This window comes from Apiospora hydei (assembly GCF_038363865.1).
Source record: "Apiospora hydei strain CBS 114990 chromosome Unknown utg000005l_segment0_segment0, whole genome shotgun sequence".
Classification (NCBI taxonomy): Eukaryota; Fungi; Ascomycota; class Sordariomycetes; order Amphisphaeriales; family Apiosporaceae; genus Apiospora; species Apiospora hydei.
The window spans coordinates 282,534-308,220 of NW_027117364.1; the positions used below are offsets into that span (position 1 = coordinate 282,534).

The following is a 25,687-nucleotide window of genomic DNA, read 5'->3' on the forward strand; positions in this document are numbered from 1 at the left end:
AGCCGCACAGAAAAGTCACAGTAGCAAGCATGTCTAGGTAAGTACTTGGCATTCTCCGCTCAACTGGCCGATATATCATGCAGAGCGTGCCTACCATACCTGGGGTAGGTTTCCTACTGTGCTCACACCACCTTGCAGGCCCCAAAGGCGCAAGGACTTACATGAATACTTATACTGATCAGGCAGTCTCCCAACTGAAGGAGAGGCCAGTAGCATATGATGAGATAATTTCGATTCCCATCCGCGCTATTGGGATTCGTCGTATGTACTCACTCCTTTTCCCATAGCTGGGTCTAGTGTATCAAGTTACAGTTCATCTCTCTCCCTGCTTACCTTGGCTAGGTATGTGTTTCGTTTCATACCGGAGACTAATTAGATGCGCAAGTGCAAGATTGGCAAGTAGGTCTCACAACTACTCCTTCCTCTTGATGCGGAATACTTTCAACCCCGTACAGACACTCTCTATGGCCGCCCGCCGTCGGGGTTCACACGGGAACGAACCATCGCAATTACAGTTTACAGCGCTTACTATGATTGCGGCATCTTCCTCTCTCTCTCTCTCCCTCTCTCGTGCCAACGAGAAAAAGGCAAACCATAAAGCCGGAAAGCCTCATCGCCGCACACAGCCCGTGGGAGTTTCCGGAGCCGAGGCTTTCTGGCAAGTCGTCCGTCTCACCAGGAAAGCCAACATATAAACTTACTACAGCCCTGACCCATGCAAAAGTTTATCCACCATGTACGGGGTACTCAGTCACCGAGTTTGTCTTTTTAAGGCAAATCACGTTCACGGGGAGAAACATCGGGATACAACCTTACCTATTGCCTCACCTACCTGGGGGGCCGAAGGTTTACAGGTAAGGCAACAGTACCGTGGTAGTGGTGGTGGGTTGGCAATGGTGAGTGAGCGACTTGGCGACTTACTAGTCGGTTCCGATACTACCATACACCCATCACCACCCAGTCGAACTGCCGAAGTCTTCTGAAACGTCGTTTACGCATGGCAGATCCTTGGCTCTACTGCACAAAATAGCCGCATGACAGCGTGTTTCCCGTTTTCCGTCTTGCCAGAAAGCAGTCAGCAGCAGCCTATTACGTATGCCTTGTGGTTGTGTGTATATGTTTGGACGGGATGGGCTTGGCAAATGGTAGTTGTCGGGCAGTCGGAGACTTTATTCGCTTTTGTTCAAGCGGCGGTGCGGCGACGAATGGCACCGTGGCATCGCAGGAACGTGTGCATGGGTGTTCGCGGTGCAGCGGCAGCTGCAGGCTGCAGCAGTAGACCCGATCCATGATGCAGATGTCCGTGGTCGAAAACAGCCAGCAGGTAGCTTCCCTCATCCACGGTAGGGTCTAGACAGGTAGCGAGAAGCTTCAGAGAGGGAAACACACAGTCGGGTCAGTCGATTCCCCTCTCGTCTTCCTTCGATGTTGTTCGCTGGGTTGCGGGATATTTTGCGGCTGATGACATGTCGAGCCGGTCCTTTCTCTTCTGGTCTAGTTGCATCTTGCGCATGAAAAAGCCTACTGCAAGGCGACATTGGCTAGCTCCACGCTCTGCAGGTTTGGCCTGCTATCAGTGATGCTAGTCCCGAACACACAGATGGGGAAATGTGGATGCGGGCTTTGGCAGACGCGGGCATGACGACCGCAACTCGGGATGTGTGCGCGTGTATTCCATCGTGTTCCGATGTGCCATTGAGGATCAAAACATGAGGTTGGGCTGGGCAAGGAAGGGGGCCGGGCCGCTCGGAGGGCGGCGGTCGGTGTCTTGCTTGCTTCATCGAGTGACATCGCGGGGTTACCAAGAGAAATGGTCCCCGGAGTTAGGGAGTTGAGGGGCACGTGAGAAGGAAGAGACTGCTGCTGCTGCTGCTGTTTGCTTGAGAATTGAGGGGACAGATGCTCTTGGCTAGTGAGGATGTGGATGGAAGCCGAAAATGACTCGTTTCGTGTTGTCGCATCGCAAGCGGTTCGGACGCATGCCCGAACGGCAGTTCAGAGGTAGGCAGGTGATGTAGGTAGGTAGGGAGCAAGCAGCAGCATTAGTGGTGATGGGGTCGATGTGAGTGTTCGGGCCCGAGGCCAGGACTCGGCCTGTTGTCCTTTGCTCGTTTGCTTGCCAGTCGTGCTTGGCCGACACGCGGACGGGTTCATGATTGCAACAGAGTCATGGCCCAAGGAAAAGCAGCAGCTAGAGGGTTCGGATGATCCCAATTGATTGATCAACGCTGCATCTTCATTGGATTGGGAGGCAGTTCGGCGGGCGTGTCAGAGTTGGCGAACCAGCGCAGGCCTAATGCAAGGAACCAAAAACCAAAAGTGACAAAAGTGAGGAAAAGACAGCACACAACAGCCACAGTAATAAGCAGTGGAGCGTGCACGCGGGCTAGCGGAGTTCCAAGCTTCCTTCCCGCCGTTGGCGTTTCAGAAAGGCCCTGCCGTCAACACGTCGAGTTGATGGTAGGCATCCGTATTCGTATGTAGCAGGTATTTGGCTCACGAACATGCTATGCTGCCTTGCGTGCCGACTGTCGGTGAGAGTAGTTCCTTTCTCCATCCTGCCGCAACCCGCTCTGTACTTTAGGTAGGCAAGGATACAGGGTGCAAGGAATAAAGCCGCGTCGGCTCCGTAAGTAGTAGGATGTAGGTGGCTGCGGTGTGGGCTCATTCATCATTAATGATGTCGCATGGCAAACAGTGAGAGGATGAAAGATGAGAGGTTTCTTCTATCTCTGTTTCGTTTCGCTGGGTTGGATGGGAGGGCTCTATGTACTGCTACCATAGCAATGGTTTTGCTGATCTGATGTTTACCACAGCTAAGGTGAGGATGGATGGGCTTCTTCACATACGTGATGACAACACACAAATCTGACCGGCCTCGTAAGATTCCATGACGAGACGCACACCTCTCACGTCTTTGTGGCCAGCTGCATGTGCCATTATTACACGTGTATATGATCTACTAGGCAGATAGTATTCACAGTACTCCGCCCTGTCTACTGCTGCTGCTGCTGCTGCTGCTCACGCATGTAGTTTTGGCAGCAGCAGCAGCAGCAGTGTGACCCATTCGACTACCTTTCACCCCCCCAGGTTTCATCAGAGGCTCGCTAGCTGGGATCTGGATCGGCAACGTCAGATCCGAGCTAGGATCCAATGGTCATTTTTGTTGACTTTACCCAAAATCTCCATGTGTTCGTTCCTGGTGGGCGCCAGAAGAAACCTCAATAATTCTCAACCAACCAACCAGATCTTCTCATTGGCTCTGATGAAGTCCTTTTTCCCCATGACACTGGATGATCCTAGCCTTGACGGTGAGTTTGAGTTAGAGTGAGCGAGTGCTCAATGAGTTATTTGTTTTGTTTTTGATCATATGAATGAAGAAATGTAGGCGAACCGGGCCTTCACACCTTACATGGGAATAACAAAAATCGGCAGCAGAACTGCCGAGTGTCTGCCTCGATAACGCCCCATGTCATCACTGGCACGACGAACAGGCACTCTAGTCCAGCCAGTGCTGAGCTGACTCCCGGGTATCCAACGCACATGCAAGTGTGCTGTTTGCAAAACTTGCCTGTTTTCTCTGATCGAATCATATATCTTCCAACTAGGTTACCATCGGGTGACGCCTTTTGGGCAACCAGGTCGTTCTAATACCGGCATATCACGAAAGATTACAAGTGAAACCCTTTCTCGCTCATGTTTCAGGATAGACAGAGTCAGCTAATATCTGATCATCAATGTTTCCGTCGGTGTCATCCTTCAGAAGCGCAAGCATGTTGTTCTGTTGTGAGTTTGGTCACCACCCATCGTCCGTTCGTCTGGGATATGACCTGCATGTGGCCGTCGTGCATGGGTAGGGCTGAGTAAGACTATAGAGCTCTTGTGCGCGCCCAAGCCCAGTGGCTGTTTCTGTGTTGGCCATGCGGGTTAGGTACTTGCTTACTGCACTCATCAATGAGCTGAATACTACCGTGGCTTCATTCTGGCAAGTGTCAGCGCATGCATGACGTACTGCAGTTTGTCGGAGGTATAGGACATCTTTAGACAGTCTTATCAAGCACATGCGAAAGTGCAGATGCAAGATGCAGCACTGCTCAAGGCAGGTTCATCCAACGGAGGCGGCCTGAGCCCACGGGAGAAAGGGGACAGGCACATGGCCGCATGGACCGTTGGGAACGAACGGGTGCATTGCAGTAGCCTGGTCTGATCACTCCAGTCATCTCATCTTGCATCTCTGATAAGTCCCTAGTCATCTCTTCTGTTTGAGAGTGTTCAGATATTACGAGTATGGAGGTATGTTGTGATATGGCCTTCTTGTGATCTTTGGCCAGCCTGGATATATTTGGCCCAATCAAGGCAGCGCCCATGAATTGAACGACCTGGAAAATAAAGAACCCCTGATGGCAAGCTAAGCCTGGCTATAGCAGGCCGTTCTATTGGGCCGGGGTAGGGCGGCCAAATCTGGTCAAGTTTGAGAAAGGAACGATGGAGAGAGGGAGCTGCATATGCATATGACCATAATGCTGGGAAATAGTATCATATTGCAGGAACACAACACGCAGCTGACAGGGGTGCTGGTCCTTTGGCATCTCCTGCTTGCTTGCTTGCACGGTCTGGTTTTAATGGTCTTGTCCAAGGTATCGTGTGGCACAGAAACGGCAGGCCCTGTTGTTTCTGTGCCACACGATACCTTGGATGCAACGGGTGCTACCGACTGACCGACTGTCATCCATCACCATGATATGGTTGCTCCTCGTGGCAAGGGAGTTCGGGGAGCGACTGCTGGCAGATTATCGGGAAATTGGATCTGGCGTAGCATCTGCCCTCCAGTAGCCCGTTTCGCCTTGATTGCGCGCAGTCTGGATCGGGGGGCATGTCGATGTGCTTCCGGGCCTTTTGGGGAGAGATGGGAAGCGCTTTTAGGCGATTTCAGGTCAAGCTACTACCAACCGAACCAACCACCAGATGGGGGCACTGGGGCCATTTCGACCAAGGGATACGATGCTGCGGGTGGGAAGATGGATGGGGAACGAACGGCGCATGTCCGCAGCCAGCCCATGTCGATATCTGTGAAATGCCGACAGACAGCGGGCTGGCATCCTGTAATTATAGACATGCACGTATTTGATATAATAGTTCCAATGATAGTAGGTCCTTAGTAGGGGGCTGAACGAACGCGCCTGAGCAGTCGCATTATCGTAGCAATTTCTTTTGCCATGCTCGTCGCGGCCAAAGCTGAAGAAATGGCGGGCGAGCCTAACAGGCCTCCAAGCCCAAGCACCAAGGGGCGCAGATGGGCAAAGCAGCCTAAGGAGGTTTAAGCGTGCCGTGCCGGGCCACCCTACGGCCACTCTCGTGCAATGACAGCCATCAGAATGCCTTCCCCTTTCTTGGCCAATTTCGGGGTTCAGCATACGAGCAACGAAGCCATCTCCAAGTGCTTCCTTTTGCTGCAGTTAAAGTGCACTACTATGTATATTGGAATTGGAGCCCGGGATGGACAGTCGGGTCGGGACTATTACCAGCATTATTGACTATTCGCGGCTCTTCGGTCTGTGCAAGCGACATCGCCCTAGCGAGGTCCCATTTCGATAGAGCAGCCAGCCAGCGGAGAATGCGGACAGGGGCTTCTCGTGCTTTGTTTTTTTAGGCCATGTTCCTGGTGCGGCTCGCCGGGACGAGGGAGACCTGGGAGCTAGTAGTAGAAGATCCCACGAGCTTGGATTGAGAGTCACAATGAAGATCAGCTAAGGCTAGATTGTCCGTGATGACCCTATACATCCGCTCTGCTATGGGCAGGTATGTGCTGTGATGGGATGTGCGTGCCATGATTTCTTCTTTTCTTCTTTTGCTGCTTCGTCGGCACCTCGGGACTTGGAGCCATAGTACTACTGTACGCCGGCACTCGCTCGCACAGCCTCAATCCTCGGTTGACGAGTCTAGGGGAACGCCGATGATGTGTTTTGCGGCGCTACCATGGCGTTCCGTTTGTGTTTGTTTGTATGTTTGTTCATCAGCTGCTTTTTCTTGGTCGTTGCCCCCCCTGTTGTTTACATTACTGAGTAAGTACACGCTCTTTCTGTACCATGGCCATGGTGGTTTGGGCTCCTAGGGCACGCTCTGCCGAAGAGACTGGACGGATGGTCTGAGTAATATCTGAGTGTTTCATCCTGCCGGCCGTCCTGCCCAGAACGCCATCTGTACCCCGAAATGTGAGACATTCTCGTTGGTGCCACCGCCCATTTTCGCATCGAGCCATGTGTTATCGCTGCAGGTTCCCGCAATTGCAGGCTCCTTTTTCTGAGACCTCCGAGACACAGCAGCGCAACAGGTAAAAAAGTAGGGCCATCATATCAATCAATCAATCAAATTATGAACCACTATGCGCCGGCCATCAAATCCTTTGCCGTGTCGGAAGACTTGGTCTCCTAACGCCTTCCAGACGTACCAAGTAACCTTCTGTCCTTGTCGGGTTAGTTGGTGCCAATGCCATGCGCCTCGGGAGTACCTGCAGCCAGTCTCGATCGACTGATGCCGACGACTTCCTGACGATCCATCCCTCCGCCACCAAGTGCAGCATGTGCAAAATTATCAGTAGGTTGCCCGGAAGACACAAAAGAACCCAGACCGTCTTCGGGTACTGTCAGCACAGAAGGTTGGTTGCTTGGTTCTGCGTGGTGTGCAAAAAGGCAGGCGTCTAAATTATCGCGGCATAGGCGATAGGCGACGGCACCAAAAGACGTCACTAGTCCCATCCCAACGAGCCTCTGATCATGGTCCGTCCCTGCGTCCGTCGCGAAAAGGCTCTTGAACTGGTCCAATGTTCTGGCCAGCCTCCGCTCTAGCGGCTGGGGCGGTCTGCAAGTGTCTGCTGCGCTTGGCCTCTTCTCGGACTAGCATCAGGGGACAATCGAAATCGAAAAAAGCAGTCCATGGCAACCTGCACCAGATGCCAGGTTTTGCTCTCTCTCTCGCCCCCCCCAGTCAGTCTTGCGGAAGGCCGTGAGCTCGTATGCAAGTGCAAGCAAGGACCGGGACTTTGGAATGTGCTGGCATGGTGCACTATATAGCCTAGGTCCCATATAGCGTAGCAAACAGCGCGCGAGCGCAACTTGCCGACCTGAGTAAAATTTGGCTTTGATTGTCACAATATGCCAGAGTCATACATACGTACTAATGGTTGCTGCTACTACCACCGTACTACGGCTACCTGCTACTCTGAGTGCAAATGTTCAAAAAATCATCCTCTGCCGACTCAGTCCCTCGAGTCCTGGCCCGGCTGCCGCCTTTTCTCAGACTAATCTCAGCCGTCGCGCCTCGTGATTACTTTTTTTGCCCATGGAGAAATTGGCTTTTTCTACATTGCCGATCCCTTCTGTTTTAGAGGCGCCCGGGGTCCAGAAGCCACAACAAGATCGATCAAGATGCTCTTAGTATACACAGATGGTATGTGACCGGCAACCAAACTAAACAGCCGAGGGCCAACCTTCGCACGTAAAGAAACAGGCGGCCTGTTGTTGCTTTTGCCATGCATCCTGAGAGTGCTTGCTCATGCTCGGGATGGCTCGTTGCTGACGGCGTTTGCAATTCCCCGTGTCCCTGAGCCCACCGAAATCCGTACTGTAGGTATGCGTGGTACGTACACGCTGGAGACAGTCAGCATCCCAAAGGGGCGTCGCCCACAACGGATGGTAGGCGTACAGGGGCTCTCCTTGGGACCGCCCCGAACCCCTGTCGATATTCTGCAAATCCCCTCGCCAAGCGCCAAGTGGACCGCGGGCCACCATCCATCCATTCCACACCCACCACGCCGCCCCAGCCCAGCAAGCCCAGCTGCAGCTTGCAAGTCAAAATTGTGGTGGGCAAGCAAAGAGACTTTAACCTACAGCGAACTCTTAAATGTAGCGCTGCTGCTATTGCCTGCCTAGGAGATACAGTACACGCGGTAGCGTAGCGTGTGAGAGAGAGAGAGACACAGAGACAGACCGACTGTACATACTGCGAGACGACTGAGAGTGAACGAGCGGCCGATCCAGTTTAATGCCTTCTTTAGCTACTTTTGCCCGTTCGTTCGGAGAACCGAGTCCCTGTCACCTTTCCTGAACTTTGGTTCTGGAATATCAAAACCCTTTTCTTTCCTCTCCCACCCCCAACTACCTACCCTCATCTCCCGGCACGTGGAAAAGAGAGAGAGGCAGTGTCCCGCGCGAGAGAGACTACTACTATCGAATCGATAATCTTTCTCTTTGCTCTCCTTTTCCCCGTCAGAGGTCGTCGACGGCCCTTGTTGATCCATCTCGCTAGTAGCTAACCCCCCGGACTTCCCGACCTGTGTGTGGATTCTCATCTGTACATCATTATCCGGACAGAGAGAAAGATCAATAGCTTCCCCGCGTTGCTTGCCCTCGTCGCCGCACCTCCCCCTGGGAAATCGACAAGGACGATCATCAGCCCATCGACGGATACGACGAAAGGTGCATACTCAGCTGCTGCCCTCCAGCAATCAAGAGAGTCGGAGCAACACATTAAAGCAGGGTGGAGAATGCCAACCAGGAACTCGGGTGCTTTCGAGTAGCAGGGCCACCGGTACAGCTATACGGGTTGTTCAACATATGCGCCTGGCTGCCCTAGGTTTCCGCCTTTCTTGGAGCGTCCTCATCAGAGGTTCTCGCTTATAATCAGACGCCTTCCGAGGGGCCATACGAGACCATCGGATCGCTGGTATTCCATGGTTGGGACACAAAGGGCTGGGAACAAGTTGGCTCACGCTCTAGGAACCGCAACTCGGCTTACCATTCTCGCGGTAGCCCGACGAGGCTCTTGACCCGCCAGCTGGTAGTTGCGTCGAATCTATCGACGGCCGCGACCATGGGCCACAAGTCCAAATTCACATTCCCAGTGCCGGGACGGAAGCCCAAGCCCTCACCGCCTTCCACGCGAGCGGGACCGGCGCTGACAAAAGCTGAGAGAATCTTGGGTACGGGTGGGATCAACGTGGATAATTCCATACGAAGTCCGCCGCAGCCGTGGGACGCCAAATCCGGCATCAGCATTTCTATATCAGAGAGCAGCGACGGCTACGCCACCGTCCAGACCGGATTAGGTATCCGCACCGACGACGACTACGACGATAATGCGACGGCGGGCACGAGCTACGGACAACAACAAAATGCGCAGTGCCCCTGGGACCTGGAATCAGACATCATCCCCCGGCAGTTGCGGACCGCGCACAGCAACGACCATGCGAACCCGTTGCGCCAACAGAAGTCGGCCGCCACCATAGGCCAAGACTACCGGGATGCGACGACGACAGCATCGACCGCGATGCGGCGGCAGTCCAACGCATCGACCATCTTCACACATTACGATCCACACCAGGTGCCTCTGTCAATATCGCAACAGACGTCGAGCTCAGCTATGGCCAAGGGTCTGCCGACCAAAATCACCGATCTTCTGGATGCCGACGGCCTCCTAAAGCAGGATAAAAAGAAGCCCGCAAAACTGGACCTCTCCCTCCTCCGACCCAAGAACAACCGCAGCCAAAAGGACGTGAGCCCCCAACAAGCCGAGCCCGTCCTGGGCAACAACTACGTGATGAGGTCGCCGTCGTTCGTCTCGCAGTCTTCTTCCGTCAAAAACTCATTCGAAATGGCGCCCCACCTCGGAGGTTTCGGCAGCAAGAGGGCGTCGCGGAAGGCCACCAAGCTTCCGCCCGGCTCCAACAACCAGAGCAACGACACGCTGCCGAGCCTGGGCAAGACGTCGGAGCTGAACCAGCTGTACGACCACTACGAGCGACAGCTCTTTGGCCAGGAAGATGAAGAAGAGAACGAGGAAGAAACCTCTTCGCCTCTGCTGGAGTTCCCGATGCCGCCCATGAACGACCACCGCTTCTCTTCGGAGCCGTCGCCGCCCCTGACGACTGCTTCTACACATATGAGCTCCTTCATCACGCCGTTGTCCAACCCCGTGTCGCGGCAAGCAGCCTATCAGCCACAGGAGCCCTACCGGAATCGCAAAGACTCCACCACCAGCAGCCGGAGGACCACGACTGCTATATCACCACCCTACAGTCATCTCCAAAACAGTCAGGAGGATACATCCAGTATATCGAGCCGGAATACGGGCAAGTCGAAAGTGTCCCAGCAGAAGAGCCCGCTGGACACGGACCTGCAGCAGCGCAGTGTATTGTCGCTGTCTGACTCCCGAGTCCGACGACGAGACGTTCAGCGACTCGGCACCGATGTCTTCCATGTCCTCCCATGGTCAGACGTCCCATGGCAGCAGCCCCGCGTCCGACTATCGGAAACACCCGGATCAGCAGCAGACTGTATCACCTGCTGCTTCCCAGAACCACCATAATCATAATAACGCCGCGGATTCGAAGTCCAACAAAGCCTACAACCGACTGAGCGACTTCCTGACCGTTCCCAACTCTTCGAGTCCTGGACAGCAGCATGCTTCTCCCAGATCATCGCCGGCAGTGTCGCAGTCGCAGACGACCCTCCGGTCCACCTCTTCCTCCAGCACGACGACCGGCCTTTCCAAGTCAGGTTCCGGATACCCGTCGGACCGCTCGGCCCGCTCCAGCGCCACGATGGACTCGCTCACGCGCGCCAAGACGGCCCGCCAGCCGCAAGACGCCTACGGCGTCCACGAGGCCAAGGTCATCGCCATCCTGCCGGTGGCCTCGACGGCGGACGCTGCTTCGATGAGCGGCATGCCCAACGAGTCGGACAACAACAGCCACCGCCCTGGCTCGGAGTACGACCCCGCTTCTCGCGCCAGCGCAACTCGGACCAGCCGACGCCGCCCCTGTCGCCGACCAGCGTCGACTTTTACATCCAGTCGCCGCCCAAGTCCATCGATCGCAGCAGCGTCAGCGTTGCGGACGCCACCGAGGCGCACAATGCCCGGTTCATGGCCGTCACGCGCCAGGAGGAGATGCTGCTCGCGGCGCTGCGGAAGAAGCGCGCCATCATGCGGGAGAACATCCTCGCCGAGATGGAGGGCGAGAAGGGCAGTGTGGCCGGAAGCCTGAACGAGGAGAGGAGCATGAACGGCAGCAGCAGCGGCGGAAGCCGCAGCAGCCGGCAGTTCGAAAAGGGCACTTCCACCTCCAGCCACGGCCGAAAGGTGTCGTCGGAATCGATGCCGCGCAACACCATCGTGTTCCCCGGCCGCAGCTCGTCGCTCGCCAGGAACATGAAGGACCTGACTGCGGAGAGGGAGCGGGAGGGCAGGAGCGGCAGCTCCCTCTCGCAGCACCGCACCGGCCCCGCCAGCCAGAGCGCCATGCGCGCCGCGTCGAGCTCGCGCCTGGCCTCGGCCAACAGCGCCCACGCGCACGACGTCTCGGACGATCGCCACCACCGGCTGAGCAGCAACAGCTACGTGTCCGGCGGACCCCAAGCCCCTGGGCAGCAGGACCGACGCGAGCGGGTCCTGATGTTTTTGGACAGGCCGCTCGGCGGGCTCGAGTCCATCGACTCGGCGGAGCCCAGCCCGGACCTGAGCGAGTTTCTCGACTTCGACATGGAGAGCGAGATGGGCGGGGGCCACGGCCACAGCGAGGACCGCCGGCGCAGCCGGGCGCGGTCGCGGTATAACACGAGCACCAGCGGCAACGGGTACGGGCACAGCAGCAGCAATAAGAACACGACGACGACGACGACCACCACCACCAAACCCAAAACCAACATCGACAGCATCAACTACCACCGCCGCCAGCCCAGCAACCGCCCGCGCGCGGACTCGAACGCGCTGAACCCCATGACGTCCCCCCTGCGGATCCGGCTCGACGGTGTGCCGGAGCAGAAGTTCCGGGACGAGAACGTCTTTGACATCGATGACCTCGACGACGAGCTCGAGGACGACGACGAGGATTACCTCCACGATGATCACTTCGACGGATTCTCGGACGTCATGCAGCACCCGACCATGACCAGCACCAGCAGCAGCCGCCGCGGCCCGGCGGTGTCGGCGCGGGAGGAGAGCCCGGTCCGGCCGCGGAAGGGGTCGGGGATGCTGATGGGGCATATCAAGGGGAAGAACAGTGCGATTCGGATCAGTGCTGTTGGGCCTTCTTGGGGCGACGACGATTAGTCGGTCGGCTGCATGCCACATACCTACCTACTTGCTTATGATCTTCGCGTTATTGCTTCTATTTACTCACTATAACGGAATGGCGGCTATTTACAACGGATGGATGGATGGACGGATGGCAAATGGGATAGAGACGTGGATGGATGGATGGAAGGTTGTTAATGAAACCCGGAACGGAAAGCGCTTCTTCGCATCTCGTCAGCATCATATTCATATTACACAACACGCATCATACAGCATTTACTACCATTACAACTACATACGCAAAGACCTTGGTCGATACTGCTACAATTTCAGTGTATTGGCAAAATTTGTCAACTTTTATTTTCATGTTTTCATACCACTACCCCCTCACGGCATCAGACTTGGCTTCCTCTTTCTCACCAACCCACAAACATACGCTCTTTGATTTGGATATTGCAGTGACGGAGGAGGTCGGGTTTCTGATATGCGCGCGTACGGGGTGGTGACTTTTATTTGGTAATATACTTGGACTACGAGACATGACCAGACTGGGGGTTGGGCGGAGGAGTTTTTCCTGGCTTGGGTATAGAATGCCGCAGACAGACACCCATCAGCTTGCTTGCTCTCAGCCCGCAGCAAGCAAAGAGCAGAGAATACTTCTTTTATTTTTTATTTACTTTTTTCATAGCGAACGCGCGAGCGAAGATCTGCTTACTCTCGTCCTTGACGGGAGTGACATGATGCGATAGTAATGACAAGATCATGAAAGCCCATCTATGTGTTGCCAGTATCCCCCTTGATGGCGTCAGCGCTGCCCCCACCACGCCCCCGTCCTGTACACATTCGGGAATATTTACCTAGTGTTGTGGCATGATGTATTACACTCGGCATAGTACCATGTTCTTCAGTCTACAGGGCCAATCCATCTGCCAGCATGTGTGTTTATTTGTTCCTTATTCGTGGTGACTTTGATGGTTTCATGGCGTTTTCAATCCACAGGAGATAGGCAGCTGGGCAGAGCTTGCGAGCTTGCGTGCAGCAAGAACTTGTTGACGCTCGGCACTAGGTTCATGTCGCGAATGGTTTGGCCCCAGTTCATTTCCAAGTTCTTCTAGTCAATGGGAGATCGTCAGCCGTTCTTACGTGGCAGTATGGATCCAGGGTCCAGGCTGCAGCTGTTGGCTGGTATTGGCTGGCTGGTGAGATGATTCCACCATACATGTACAATTCCTAGCCCGGCCCCGTGGAGCCTCACGGCCTCTACCAGCAAACCTCGGGCCATTGGGATCTAACCCGGCTCTCGGCCGGACCCTCTAGCAGGGTGAAACGGGGCTGCACGTCCGAGTCGCTCAATACTAGGCGGAGGAGGAAGCCAGAGGTTGAGATCGCGTCATGCAAGTAGGATGAACCAGTGGTCATCACTGGTTTCAGTAGCAGTTGGTACAGTGCTTAGTTGGATCAGCTTGGTCAAAGACATCACGACCTAGACTGCATCAATTCGTGATACCTTTGAAAGTTTACGGTTGGGTACCTCTTCGTTTCGTCAAAGAGGGCGAGTCAACATTCTATAAGTACATGCCTGATCCAGGTCCCGCGTGACGAAGGTATCAGATATGATGGTTCATTCCCTGGCCTGCTGGCTCGAGCTGTTGGCGATTACGTATAGGTGTGTGCGTTTCGACAAAATGTATGAGGAAGAGGCCAAGAAACGCGTAAAACCAGTGTTGGGTCCAGGGTCAAGCAATCATTCCTCCATTCTTCCTTTTCACCGCTTTTAGCAGTTGGCCAGTGGTCGGCATCGGTGATTCACCCGGATCGGATCACCCCGCATTCAGGGCCCGATCGATGGGAGGCCCGCAGCGCCCACCACCCATCATCTCATCTGCGGAAGCCAGCCTGCATCGCGACCTGCAGGCGCAGGCTTGGCCGCCCTGGCAGCAGTGGGCTACGACTTTGTTGCACGAGATATATACACATATTGCGGCTATGTCCGATTGATTATAGGATGAAGCAAGAGCTATTCATTATTCATTCGTGATGGGCAAGGTCGGGTGGTCAGTGGTCAGAGTTCTGGAAGGTCTGGATGCGCACTAAATGTGCCACATGGCAGGTGGCTCGAAAGCCACTTTATCAATCTGGGAGGCATGAAGGTGCACTAACATGGGACCCGATCTGGATCTGTATCAGCGCTCTCTGACTTTACAAAACGATATGATGATCAACTGGCCAAGCTTGCAATTGCAGGTGTTGTGCTCCCAGCTGCCTGGGCAATTAGAGACATTTGACTTAGGCAGGGATTCGTGTCGTCAAGCAATTGGGCTTGCATAGCGAGCAGGGTGTGTGTGCGCGCGCATGTGTCGTGGCGTGATACGGTAGCATTGAGGAAAATCATCAGGGTCTTCGACCAAGCACAGCAAATTGACGGGCCAGCAGCCCTGGTATAAAGGCTGCATTTCCATCGCAAACAAGCAGCCGAGGTGATCGAGATACCCTTGAGATTATTAGAGATGTTTGTTTCATATCGATACATGCGGAATCGGAGAAAAAGGAGGCGCTTTGATGATGCATCATGGACGATGATACCGTCTCCAGTGGATACAAAATACTGGCCTGACACAATAGGCCTATGGCGCTGCAACCTCCGGTAACAACACCATGGAAATGAGTGAGGACTGCTGGCCAACAGAACGAAAGTAACAACATGAAAGATCGGCATCTCAGACACTGCAGATAATAATAAACCCGCACCAGGTCTTGCAAGAGCTTCAGCTGTCTTGCTGTGTGTGGATGGTGCCGTCATCTGTCTGACTGGCACCAGCCCAGCCAGCCCAGCCAAGCCAAGAGGGAGGTGGACGTGGACCTGTCTGGACCTGTTTTTCCAGGAGAGCTTTCCTTGGAAAAGCCGGGGTTTAGGGCGGGCCAAACTTGATGGGCTGCTGGGAAGGCCTTCCGCCTTCGAGATCATCACTCCGGCAAAGCTTGAGGGTCTCGTCAGCATCCATGCCTAAAACAACTGCACCCACCCTCTAGCCAAGATGGGAGCTTGCTTTGGCCTGCTTTGCGCAGCTTGAAACAAACGTAGGCACACAAGATCGAGTGTTTTTTCTTCTTCTTCTTCTTTGCTTGCTCTTTTCCCGCAGTTCCAAACATACACCGGATGTTTTGTTATGCCAATTGATTCGGCAACATCAGCTCTTTCTCTGCCGCGTACCCGAGTCCTGACCCGAGAAAGCATCACCCAGGACTATCTGTAGGCACTTCCTTCTGCATCATCGAGTGCGCGCCCAGCATCGCATGCATCGATTCCAGCCCAGTTGCTACACCCTAGCCCAATTAGATCAGGGCCCCCAAGAAATCCCGGGGTAACCCAAGCGAGGCCGCCCCCCCAACTCAATCAATCCTACCCAATCCCACCCCAACCACGACATCAAATTTCATCGCGAAGAATCAGCCCCCGGCACGCGCTGCGCTGCCAATTCATTTACTACTTTTCCAGCCCGAATACTCTTTTTTTGGACGCTGCGAATTGAGGCAACCAAGCAATCACTTCGACGTGAGCTTTACCAACATCCCATACATAATATCAGCATACGCCTGCTTTGCTTGTCGAAACCTGTCAAAGCTTCCACTCTCCGCCCTCAAGCGACCTGCACGCACCACTTCTAGAGGGGACAGTCAGATTGCGACGTCATAGCCTTCTGGCCAACGCCGGCCACCTTACGCGCCCACGATGGCTCTGATTGAAGCCTCGCCTCCCACCATGGGAGGCCCGACACTCCTGGGCATGCCTGTGAAGCAGGTCTCGCTCATCACCGTATGTGTATCCTCTTCTGTTCGGCTCGGCGCACCGCCGTCTTGTTGCAGGAACAACCCTTGCTAACATGGCACCCTTCTATGCAGTTGACCTTCCAGAACTCGGCCCTCATCCTTCTCATGCACTACTCGCGGATGATGCCGCCGAGCGGCGACCACCGATACTTCACCTCCACTGCCATCTTCCTGACCGAGATCATCAAGCTGGCCATATCGTTGACGTTTGCCATATACGAGGTGTCGCGGAGTCTGGCGCCCTCGACCCCCGCCACCGTCATATTCGAGCAGATCTACAATGCCGTCTTCTCGGGAGACGGATGGAAGCTGGCCATCCCGGCTTGCCTCTACACCCTACAGAACACGCTGCAGTACGTGGCTGTAGGCAACTTGGACCCGGTGCACTTCCAGATCCTGTACCAGCTCAAAATCCTCACGACGGCCATATTCACCGTCACCATGCTCGGAAGAACGCTGTCGCCCAAGCGCTGGGTTGCGCTGGTGATACTGACCATGGGCGTCTCGATTGTTTCGATCCCATCGTCCGACAACAAGGAGACCTCCTTCATGATCCACGACATGACCGACCACTTCTTCCCCCGATCCGTGCACGAGCTGGGACAAGTAGCCAACGGCATGGGCGAGGTTGCCCGAGAACTCACCAAGCGCACTGTTGACGGCCTTGCGGACGTCGGGGGCAACCTGATGAAGCGATCTGCCACGTACGAAGGCATCGAGGAGGACCAGAACCTGGCACCCGTCATGAACTACTCGATCGGGCTTTCGGCCGTGATTGTGGCAGCCCTGGTGTCGGGCCTGACCGGCGTCTACTTCGAGAAGGTGCTCAAGGACCCCGCGTCGGCCGCCTCGGTCTGGACGCGCAACATCCAGCTGTCCTTCTACTCGCTCTTCCCCGCGCTGTTCGTCGGCATCTTCTTCAAGGATGGCGAAGAAATTGCCAAGCACGGCTTCTTCGACGGCTACAACTGGGTGGTGTGGTCCTTGATCCTGCTGCAGGCATTTGGCGGCGTGCTGGCCTCCCTCTGCATTAACTACGCGGACAACATTGCCAAGAACTTCGCAACGAGCATCAGCATCGTCATCAGCTTCCTCTTCAGTGTATACTTCTTTAATGTTGGGGTGTCGCTCACGGTAAGCCGCGTCCACCATCATCCGTTTGCTAATTTCTTGGCGCGAAGATACATGTAGCTAACTGAAAATTATGTAGTTCCTCATCGGCACGCTCTTGGTTCTGATCTCGACATTTTTGTACAGCGGGCCAGACCGAAAGCGCGGCCGCCCGCCGCCCCTGAACATCGTTAACTACGAAAAGACGACAATCGACCCCATGAACACGCCGCGAACGAACGACCTTTTGACTGTACCCAACCCGATGGAATCTGTCAAGGGAATGGGCCTGTCTACATCGCGACCGGCTTCGCCCTTGCGACATCATTCTAGGGCACCGTCGTCGCGGGGGCAAGCACCGAGACGAATAGGTGTCACACGGTGGTCAACCTCACGAGACCTAAATTGACACCAAACAACACGAGACGGACGTTATTGCACGAACTTCACACGATTGACAGTTGACGTCAGGGGGCGCTTATATACCAAGTGCCGAGCCCTAATGGAGAAATATCGGCCACTACGACACGTACATTTGACCTACATGATATGATGCCACGATACCCCGTGAAGGGGAAGATACCTGGTCACCGTTGGGCGGTGCAGATGGGATGTGTCATCTTCGGCGCACGGCTGGACGGTGCTATTGCAGCGGGTTCAGGGGGAATGGAACCCTGGGTTTTACAAAAGAGGCTTGATGGGATGGGACGGATGGATGCGGGGAAAAAATAACACAGCGAGGCAGGTAACCGGAGGCGGGAAAACGACCTAAAGCCTTGATGGCGACCACATTCGCACTTTGGCGGGGGACACAGGACAGGCAAGGAACCGGTCTGGATAGAGCGGGAACAGGAGTACGGAAGACTTGTAGACATACTTACACAGCGATCATCAGTGTTCCTATAGCTTCCCTAGGTGGGTATCGATACAAGCGGTTTTTTTTCTTCGTTCGATTGCCTTGCTTTCGATTTGACGCCATTTGCATACCTAACCTACACCATCATGTTGCCCTGATATTGACATGCTACAGATTCTGAAGCGGTCGCCGGCCATTTGGGAGCCGATTTGCTAAATGCAGGTTAAGTGACTGTCCCCCTATTTTGCGGGACCCACAATGAAGTTCATACTCTGAACTGGAAGGGAAGGAGCGAGCCCATCAATGTGAGGGCCTTGATATTGGGTTGGGAAGGCAGGCACGCCACGCTATGCAGGGCAGGCCAGCGCCTTCCCATTTGGTTTATCTTCAACATGTCCAAGACGGCAGTTTCTGCGATGGCCAAGTTCCAAATCCAATTGATCCAAGAAAAACATCACCACCGAGAAGTTGGGGAGCACGAACAACGTCGCACTGATCGTCTAGCCCATTACTGCCTTTCTCTTCTCTTCTCGATCCTGGTCTTAACAAGCTTGAGCGATACAGCGGTCTCCTACTTCATTTCTCACCATCCCCGAGTATTCCTCGCCGTGACACCATGTCGCCAAATACCCGCGGTGGTGGTGATGATACGGAGGCCGGCCGCATGTACGGCTTCCCAAGCGATCGCAACGACGAAAGACGCATCCAAAACTTCATGAATCAGACCGACAACATGTTCAGCACCCCAGCACGAAGAATCCCCCAGCTCACGTACGATGCTATCTGGCCAGAGGATCGTGATAACGCTGGCGCCAACTACTTCACCAATCCGTTTGCCGTGGATGACATGATGGGTTTCCAGCATCATCAACTCGATGACTTCGGTATGCGCTTGGACTCACTTGCAACTGTGGATATCTGACCTGCCTTACTAATTGATGTCTCTGTGGCCAGATCGCCAGGTTCTGGGGCGGCCTCCAGTTCCTCCAGAATACCACTTTGGCAGACCAGCCGCCGAATCTCCACGCATCTCCCTCCCAAACGTCAACGTCCCTTCTTCTGGCCAACGCCGTGTTCTCGGCGACGCTAGTCACCACTTCAGGCCCTTCGCTCATCGCAGCGAGGATTACACGCCCCCATTCATCAGCAATCCACTGCACGCTCAGCCCAGCCCCAGCACACGGCCAATCTTCGGTCGAGATGTATCGCATCGTGTCGCCTCCCTGCAGCCTGGTACGCAGCTCGCAACGCCCCCTTTCTATAGAGGTAAGTCCTGAACTGTGCTCTTGACGGTGGCCTTGCTGACAAGTGCAAGCCCCAGCTCAGCTGCCACCACCACCGGAGCAGCATGATTACAGCTCGTCCTCCTCGGAACTTGGGAAGTCTAGCCCCTCAACCCGCTTGAGTATCAGACGACAGGAGCCGACGACATCATCGAGGCCAAGGCCACTGTCTCGACCGGCGCACATCTCACTAGACCTGGTCCATGCTCCACAGCATATCACCCCCAAGATAGGAGACACCTATTTGCTTGATCCTCGCAAAGTCCTTCCCGATAGGTGCCGCGCAATCTTCCCATACCAGCTCTTCAATGCTGTTCAATCCAAGTCATTCCCGCTGGCCTACGGGTCCAACGACAATATTGTCATCTCTGCCCCAACTGGTAGTGGGAAGACGGCTATTCTGGAAATGGCCATCTGCAAGCTTGTCATGACCTCAGGGGGTGAAAATTTCAAGATTGTATACCAAGCTCCCACCAAGTCACTCTGTTCGGAGCGCGCCAGAGATTGGGAGAAGAAGTTCAGCCACCTGAGCCTCCATTGTGCCGAGCTGACTGGCGATACCTCCCATGCTCAGACTAGACGCGTCGGCCAAGCCTCCATCATTGTGACAACACCGGAGAAGTGGGACTCGATTACCAGGAAGTGGTCCGATCACCACAGGCTTCTCAGCATGGTCAGGCTCGTTCTTATTGATGAGATCCATATCCTCAATGACGCCAGAGGAGCGACTCTTGAAGCAGTCGTTTCTCGCATGAAGACAAGCGGTGCCAATGTCCGGTTTGTTGGTCTCAGCGCCACAGTGCCAAATATCGAAGACATTGCAACTTGGCTGGGAAAAGATCACTCCAACCAAAGCGAGCCAGCCACATATGAGTGTTTCGGAGAGGAACTAAGACCTGTCAAGCTGAAGAAGTACGTCTATGGCTACGACAGCCCGGGCAACGACTTCATATTTGACAAGATGTTAGATGGGAAGTTGACCATGCTCTTGGGGAAGCATACCGAGAAAAAAACCATCATGGTGTTCTGCTTTACGAGGAAAGCCTGTGAAACGACAGCCAGCAACCTGGCGGAGTGGTGGGCGACCTGCAGTGCCGATGACAAACCGTGGCCAAGCCCCAAAGGCCGCATCCCGGTGATCAGCAAAGACTTGCAAGAAATCGTTCGGTACGGGGTTGCTTTTCATCATGCTGGTCTCTACGCGGACGAGCGTGCTTCTATCGAGGAGAACTTCCTCAGCGGGCAGTTGCACGTTATCTGCTGCACTTCGACCTTAGCAGTTGGCGTCAACTTACCCTGTCACACCGTGGTCCTCAAAGGTACAGTCGCTTACAGCGATGGCATGCCGCAGGAGCTCTCAGATCTCGACGTCCTCCAGATGCTTGGCCGGGCAGGTCGTCCGCAGTTCGACAAGAGTGCCACGGCAATCATTCTGACCAGGCGAGAAAAGGTGGACAGATACGAGAAAATGGTGTCGGGAAAGGAGAAGCTCGAGAGCAAGCTTCACCTCAATCTCATCGAGCACTTGAACTCTGAAGTTGGCCTGGGCACGATCCAGACCCTCGATACAGCAAAGAAGTGGATAGATGGGACCTTCTTGAACGTCAGAATGCGGCAGAATCCAGACAAGTACACCGTGAAGGGCGGCGAGACTGGTGCAAATGCCGACGAGAGCCTTCAGCAATGGTGCGAAAGAGACGTTCGGATCTTGCAGCAACACAAGCTCATCACACAAGGCAATTCCTTCAAGTGCACAGAATACGGCAGTGCGATGTCAAAGTACATGGTCAAGTTCGAGACCATGAAACTTCTTCTCGCGATCCCGAAAGCTCCCACCATGGAGCAGCTGGTAAGCACTGCCCTGTCTCACTTGTCTTCTCAGCTAACATTGATGCCAGCTTGGTGGTCTAGCGAAAGCGTCAGAGTTTGGAGACTTCCGGTTCAAGCCACTTGAGCGTACCGTGTACCGCAAGTTGAACAAAGATGTTCAATACCCCATTCAGGGAAGTGTAAATGAGCCATGGCACTATGTATCGATCTCGATTCAGATGCATCTCGGCCATGTCGAACTTCCCAACGACCAAGAGGCGGGCTTTCTCAAGAAGCAGATGGCATCGGAGAAGCTCATCATTTTCGATCGACTGAACCGACTGGTACGATGTCTGGTCGACTGCAGAGTGTTCGACGGTGACGCAGTTGGTGTTCGCTCCGGTCTGGAACTTGTTCGGGCCATTTCTGCAGGGACGTGGGAGAACCACCCGGCTCAGATCCAGCAGATACCTGGCATTGGCCCGGTGGCGATGCGGAAGTTCCAAGCCCAAGGTGTGCGCACTGTCTTGGACCTCGCAAAACTGAGTTTCGACCACATCGAACGTATTATGAGTCGGAACCCTCCATATGGGAAGAATCTCTGCAAGGTCGTGGAGGGCTTTCCGCAGCTGACTCTGAGAATAGAAGTGCTGGGTGCACCCGGGGCCTACAAGAAGGCTGGGAACTCCATTGGCGTAGTAGCACGCGCTGTTCTCGGCCACAAGAACCAGAAACATCCGCCTTCATGGTCGGGGAAGATACCCGCGGTGACATTCTTGGCAGAGACCTCGGATGGCAAGGTCGCATACTTTTTCTCGCAGCAACATCAAGAACATCAACGGCACCGATGGCCTGGAGCTCAAGTTTCCGGTTTCGTTGAGCCGGCCAGATGAGGTGGTTTCCTGTTACTTCAGCTGCGAAGAAATTGTTGGGACCCAAGTCATTGATCAAGTAAAGGTGAACACACCAGCATCCGCTTTCGCCGCACTTGGTGCCCATGTATCCCCCAATCCGCTTCCTGAGGCGCATGTCGACTACATGACCAACAATGCCGTTGACGATATTGATGACGAAGATATGCTGGAAGCCCTCGACGGAGCTGCGAATTCATTATCACATTCCCCGCATTACGACCCGTTCGAGGAGGAGGACGCTGGTTTCCCCGAAATCGAGGGACTTATCGATGACCAAGAGCCCGTCAATCCCGCACCAGTCCAAATGAAGAATGGAAGGTGGCTATGCAATCATCATTGTCGCGGGGGAGGCCGCACCAAGAACGGCAAGCTCTGCACCCACAGATGTTGCAAAGAAGGCCTGGAGAAGCCGAGACCGCCACCCAAAAGGAAGAGTGTGGAGGACAGCCAACCCACAAACTCGACAGCCAGCCGTAAGAAACCGAAGAGCCAACATAACATCGAAGACGGCCCCAAACAGAAGAAGAAGGAGAAGCAAGACAGCCACGAGGACCAAATTATCGAGCTTGTTGATCTGTCAGGGCTTACAGATGATGACAGTGACCTGGACCCAGCTGCGTCTGCCCCCGAACAGGCCCCTTCCAGCAAGAACAGACTTCCAGGCCTGCATAGAAAGGCACAGGGGCAAAATATGAAGACGCCCTCTCGCATCACCAAGCCTCATCCGTTTGATCTTCAGTACGTGCTTGACGACTCTGATGCGATCGAAGAGGAGGAGGAAGAGGCAGAGGAGGCAGGTCATCCTCCCGCATGCCACCAGGACTTGGCGATTGATAACCAGCCGCCGTTCTCGGAGGATGCTTCAGTCCAATTGAGCTCGCATGATGGACTGGGTGAGGTCGATGACACAGACCAGCCCTTCTTCTTGGATCCGAACCCATTTGATGTCGCAGTCAACGCAGAAGCAGAAAGCTCACAATCGAAAGCACCCGACTGGGCATCGGAACTGAGTCCCGAAGTGATGGACTTGATCAAGGGTATTGTGGAGGTAGATGGATGGAAACCTTGAACGGACTCCGGAGCCTGTACGGGGTTTGATGATGGACTGCAGTAAATTTCCTTGCTCTACACGATTGCTAACTTGTTGTGTCAAATTAAGAGCTGGCATCATATAACCGACATGTTTGACACGTTTTCCAAGCTGGGAAAAGAGCCAGAATCAAGATGTTGCTTCAATGTTTCTGCCTGGTCTCAAGATAGCCAAATATCAATTGCAAAGCCTTATGCCACCACAATATCCGCACGCCAGTATGCTTTTCTGCCGTCTCATGCTGAGGTGCCGTTCGTTATTTTCGGAATTGAGCCCCGAGTCCCACAATATCCCGAGAGATGTTGCGACGATGACTTGTTACCATCGGCTGGCAATCCCTGGTCGGATTGTCCAGGAACGTAGGAAGTTGCGGGACTGGGGAACCTCGACGGCCAGTGGTGCTGGAGATTTCCCACTGACTGACGGACGAGCCCGCACTGACAGAATTGAGGTGAGCTTCGCAGAGCGCTGGGGTGTGGAATACTCAAGACTCTGGTAACTTACCTGCTGACAGTGCTCCCGTGCTGCACCGGTGATGGCATCTTCATTTGCTGCTGCTTGGGCTTGGGGTATATCTGAATTATCAGGCACATCTATGCCCTTGAGCTCCGATGAAGGGAGGAACTCGACGTTTTTGTTGGGTCGTTGACGGTATGCCGAGAAAGATGCTGGCCAAAGGATCTTAATTGCCATATTCACTTGGTTGATTCCGAAGCCTTCTTATGTTCGATCCTTGAGTCCTGGGCCTCTTCGCCTGCTATGCTCCATGGCCACCGAACGCCCGGTCAGCCGACCCTCAGGCAAGCCTCACTACGACCCTCTAACATCATGTTGACGTTGCGATATGGCATTTGTCGGCATTCTTGGCGCTGGCCGTCTCGATACATGCGCTTAGCCGTGCTCCAGCTTGGGTGTTCGGAATTGGGCAAGCAGCGCTGCAAGGATATGTAGGTACTGTTGACGCGGCCACAGATCGAGAAAGCAATCGGGGAGGGACTTCCGACTCGCGAAATGATTGGCGGTCGGCAGCCACGGCGCGGCCTTGACAAGTGTGTTGGTTCGCCGCCTTTTCCTCTCTTTTTCCCCTTCAGATCTTGGGACTTGGGGCGCTGCTGTTATCCGACGATGCTGCAGCTGCCGTTTTCTGCTTCTCGTTCGATCCGGAAAGCGGTCGCAACCAATCGGCGTCACGTTCTTCAACGAGATCAGGAACGGCGCGGGGTCCGTGCCAGATGATTGGGGGGTTTCTCGATTTCCCATTTTGTGTGATTGCTGCAGCTCTCTCGCTGCTGTGTTGCTCAAGAGCTGGCTGGAGCTGGCTGGAGGCGGTAGGGCCTAAATTGAAAGGAAGAAGCTGTGTTGCGTGGCAAGTGCGACAATGACACAGGCATGTGCATACACCCAACCTAGGAACAAAAAAGAGGTTGTGCTCGTGTAATGAATGCAAAATAGAGTCGGACCAATGCTGCTCGCCGTTACACCGGATGTGGGATCAGGTAAGACGACGATGGGGAAAGGGTGGGAGCGAGAGGAAGGATGAGAGGCCCGGCGGCGTTCTGTTATAAGCTTGCGCGCGCCACGGAGAGCGGCAGCGGCCACGGCGACGAAACGATGGAGGATGACCCAACAACCTACACATTTCTCCCCTGCTTCCAACGCAGCGGTTCAATCATGGTATCGTCAGGTTTCGTCATCATAAGGAAATAGGGAAATGTTTGCCCGGGGCATTGGCAAAAGGGCCGAGAGCGCGCGAGTGAGCGGGATGCTGGGGTCTAGGGGCGGCTTGTCGTGCGTTGGCACAAAGGGGGCGATAATGGATGCGAAGCTCCCTCTCTGTATCTCGTCGGCATCCTTACCCAACTACGGGCTGTGTGCCCTTCGAGCCAGCATGAGAGGAGGTGCGAGTGGATCGAGTTAATTATTGAAAGCCATCTTGCCTTTATCCTACAGCAGGCAACTCACACGATGATGACCAGAGGGAATGGCTGAGCAATCGCTACGGAGCCCATACCTGGTACCTACAGTCGCCTGGTCTCTGCCTGGGCAAGTATTTTTTGGTCTTCCGGAGCTGTTGAGGCTACGCCTCCGTCTCGATGGCGAATGGAGATACTTGTTGACATTGTGCGCCCCCAAAGGCAGCACATTACGTGATGAAGATCTAATCACCCCGCCACATAAGCCTATACCGGTATCACATACGCGCCTCACAGTAACACACGAGGATATGATCTCCTTAATGTCCGTACATATATCATTCTTCTTTTTACAGTAACCACCCCCTGCCCTCGATGCTCCACCCGGACACGGTCCGCTGACCAATCGAGAGACCCTATCTCTCAGGCAGGAGTTGAGATCGAGTGTGACGGCGGCGGCGGCGGATGGCTTGTCCGATGTCACACACGCCTACGCCCAACGCATTAGATATAGCATGGCTATTATTACCTAAGTACGGAGTACCCATGCTATTTACACTGAAATTCGATCGGATAGCTGCAGCTAGCCAGAGCTCTTGGCTCCTATGGTGACGTGACATGGGCTCGGAGGGGAGCCGAGGAAAAGGATAGGATACGGTGGTTTTACTATCAGTCACATTGTGAGAAATCATATTTTGGTGCTTCGGTCTTTTGGTCTTTCGCTTTGATTCTTCTACATACTCGAATGCGGCGAGGGACTTTGGCTACCGGGTTCTCGGTGGCGTTTGTCTATGTTTGAGGGGGTGCCAAAGGCT

The 25,687-nt window shown here is 54.4% G+C and overlaps 4 protein-coding genes across 4 annotated transcripts; 3 read left to right on the forward strand and 1 right to left on the reverse strand.

Moving 5' to 3' along the window:
- Positions 1 to 8,868: 8,868 nt before the first annotated feature.
- PG997_005524 (uncharacterized protein) lies at positions 8,869 to 12,105 on the forward strand (the record flags this gene model as incomplete). The annotated part of the gene is made up of 3 exons (XM_066809839.1): positions 8,869 to 10,137; positions 10,211 to 10,684; positions 10,747 to 12,105. The coding sequence occupies 3 exons, from the start codon at positions 8,869 to 8,871 to the stop codon at positions 12,103 to 12,105; spliced, it is 3,102 nt and encodes a 1,033-aa protein (XP_066668762.1).
- A 3,694-nt stretch (positions 12,106 to 15,799) lies between these two features.
- Positions 15,800 to 17,416, forward strand: PG997_005525 (UDP-galactose transporter; the record flags this gene model as incomplete). Its single annotated transcript, XM_066809840.1, has 3 exons — positions 15,800 to 15,883; positions 15,970 to 17,031; positions 17,108 to 17,416. The coding sequence occupies 3 exons, from the start codon at positions 15,800 to 15,802 to the stop codon at positions 17,414 to 17,416; spliced, it is 1,455 nt and encodes a 484-aa protein (XP_066668763.1).
- A 1,063-nt stretch (positions 17,417 to 18,479) lies between these two features.
- On the forward strand, positions 18,480 to 22,938 carry PG997_005526 (ATP-dependent DNA helicase; the record flags this gene model as incomplete). The annotated part of the gene is made up of 5 exons (XM_066809841.1): positions 18,480 to 18,747; positions 18,818 to 19,129; positions 19,185 to 20,995; positions 21,045 to 21,755; positions 21,787 to 22,938. The coding sequence occupies 5 exons, from the start codon at positions 18,480 to 18,482 to the stop codon at positions 22,936 to 22,938; spliced, it is 4,254 nt and encodes a 1,417-aa protein (XP_066668764.1).
- A 339-nt stretch (positions 22,939 to 23,277) lies between these two features.
- PG997_005527 (uncharacterized protein) lies at positions 23,278 to 23,652 on the reverse strand (the record flags this gene model as incomplete). The annotated part of the gene is made up of 1 exon (XM_066809842.1): positions 23,278 to 23,652. The coding sequence occupies one exon, from the start codon at positions 23,650 to 23,652 to the stop codon at positions 23,278 to 23,280; it is 375 nt and encodes a 124-aa protein (XP_066668765.1).
- Positions 23,653 to 25,687: the final 2,035 nt, after the last annotated feature.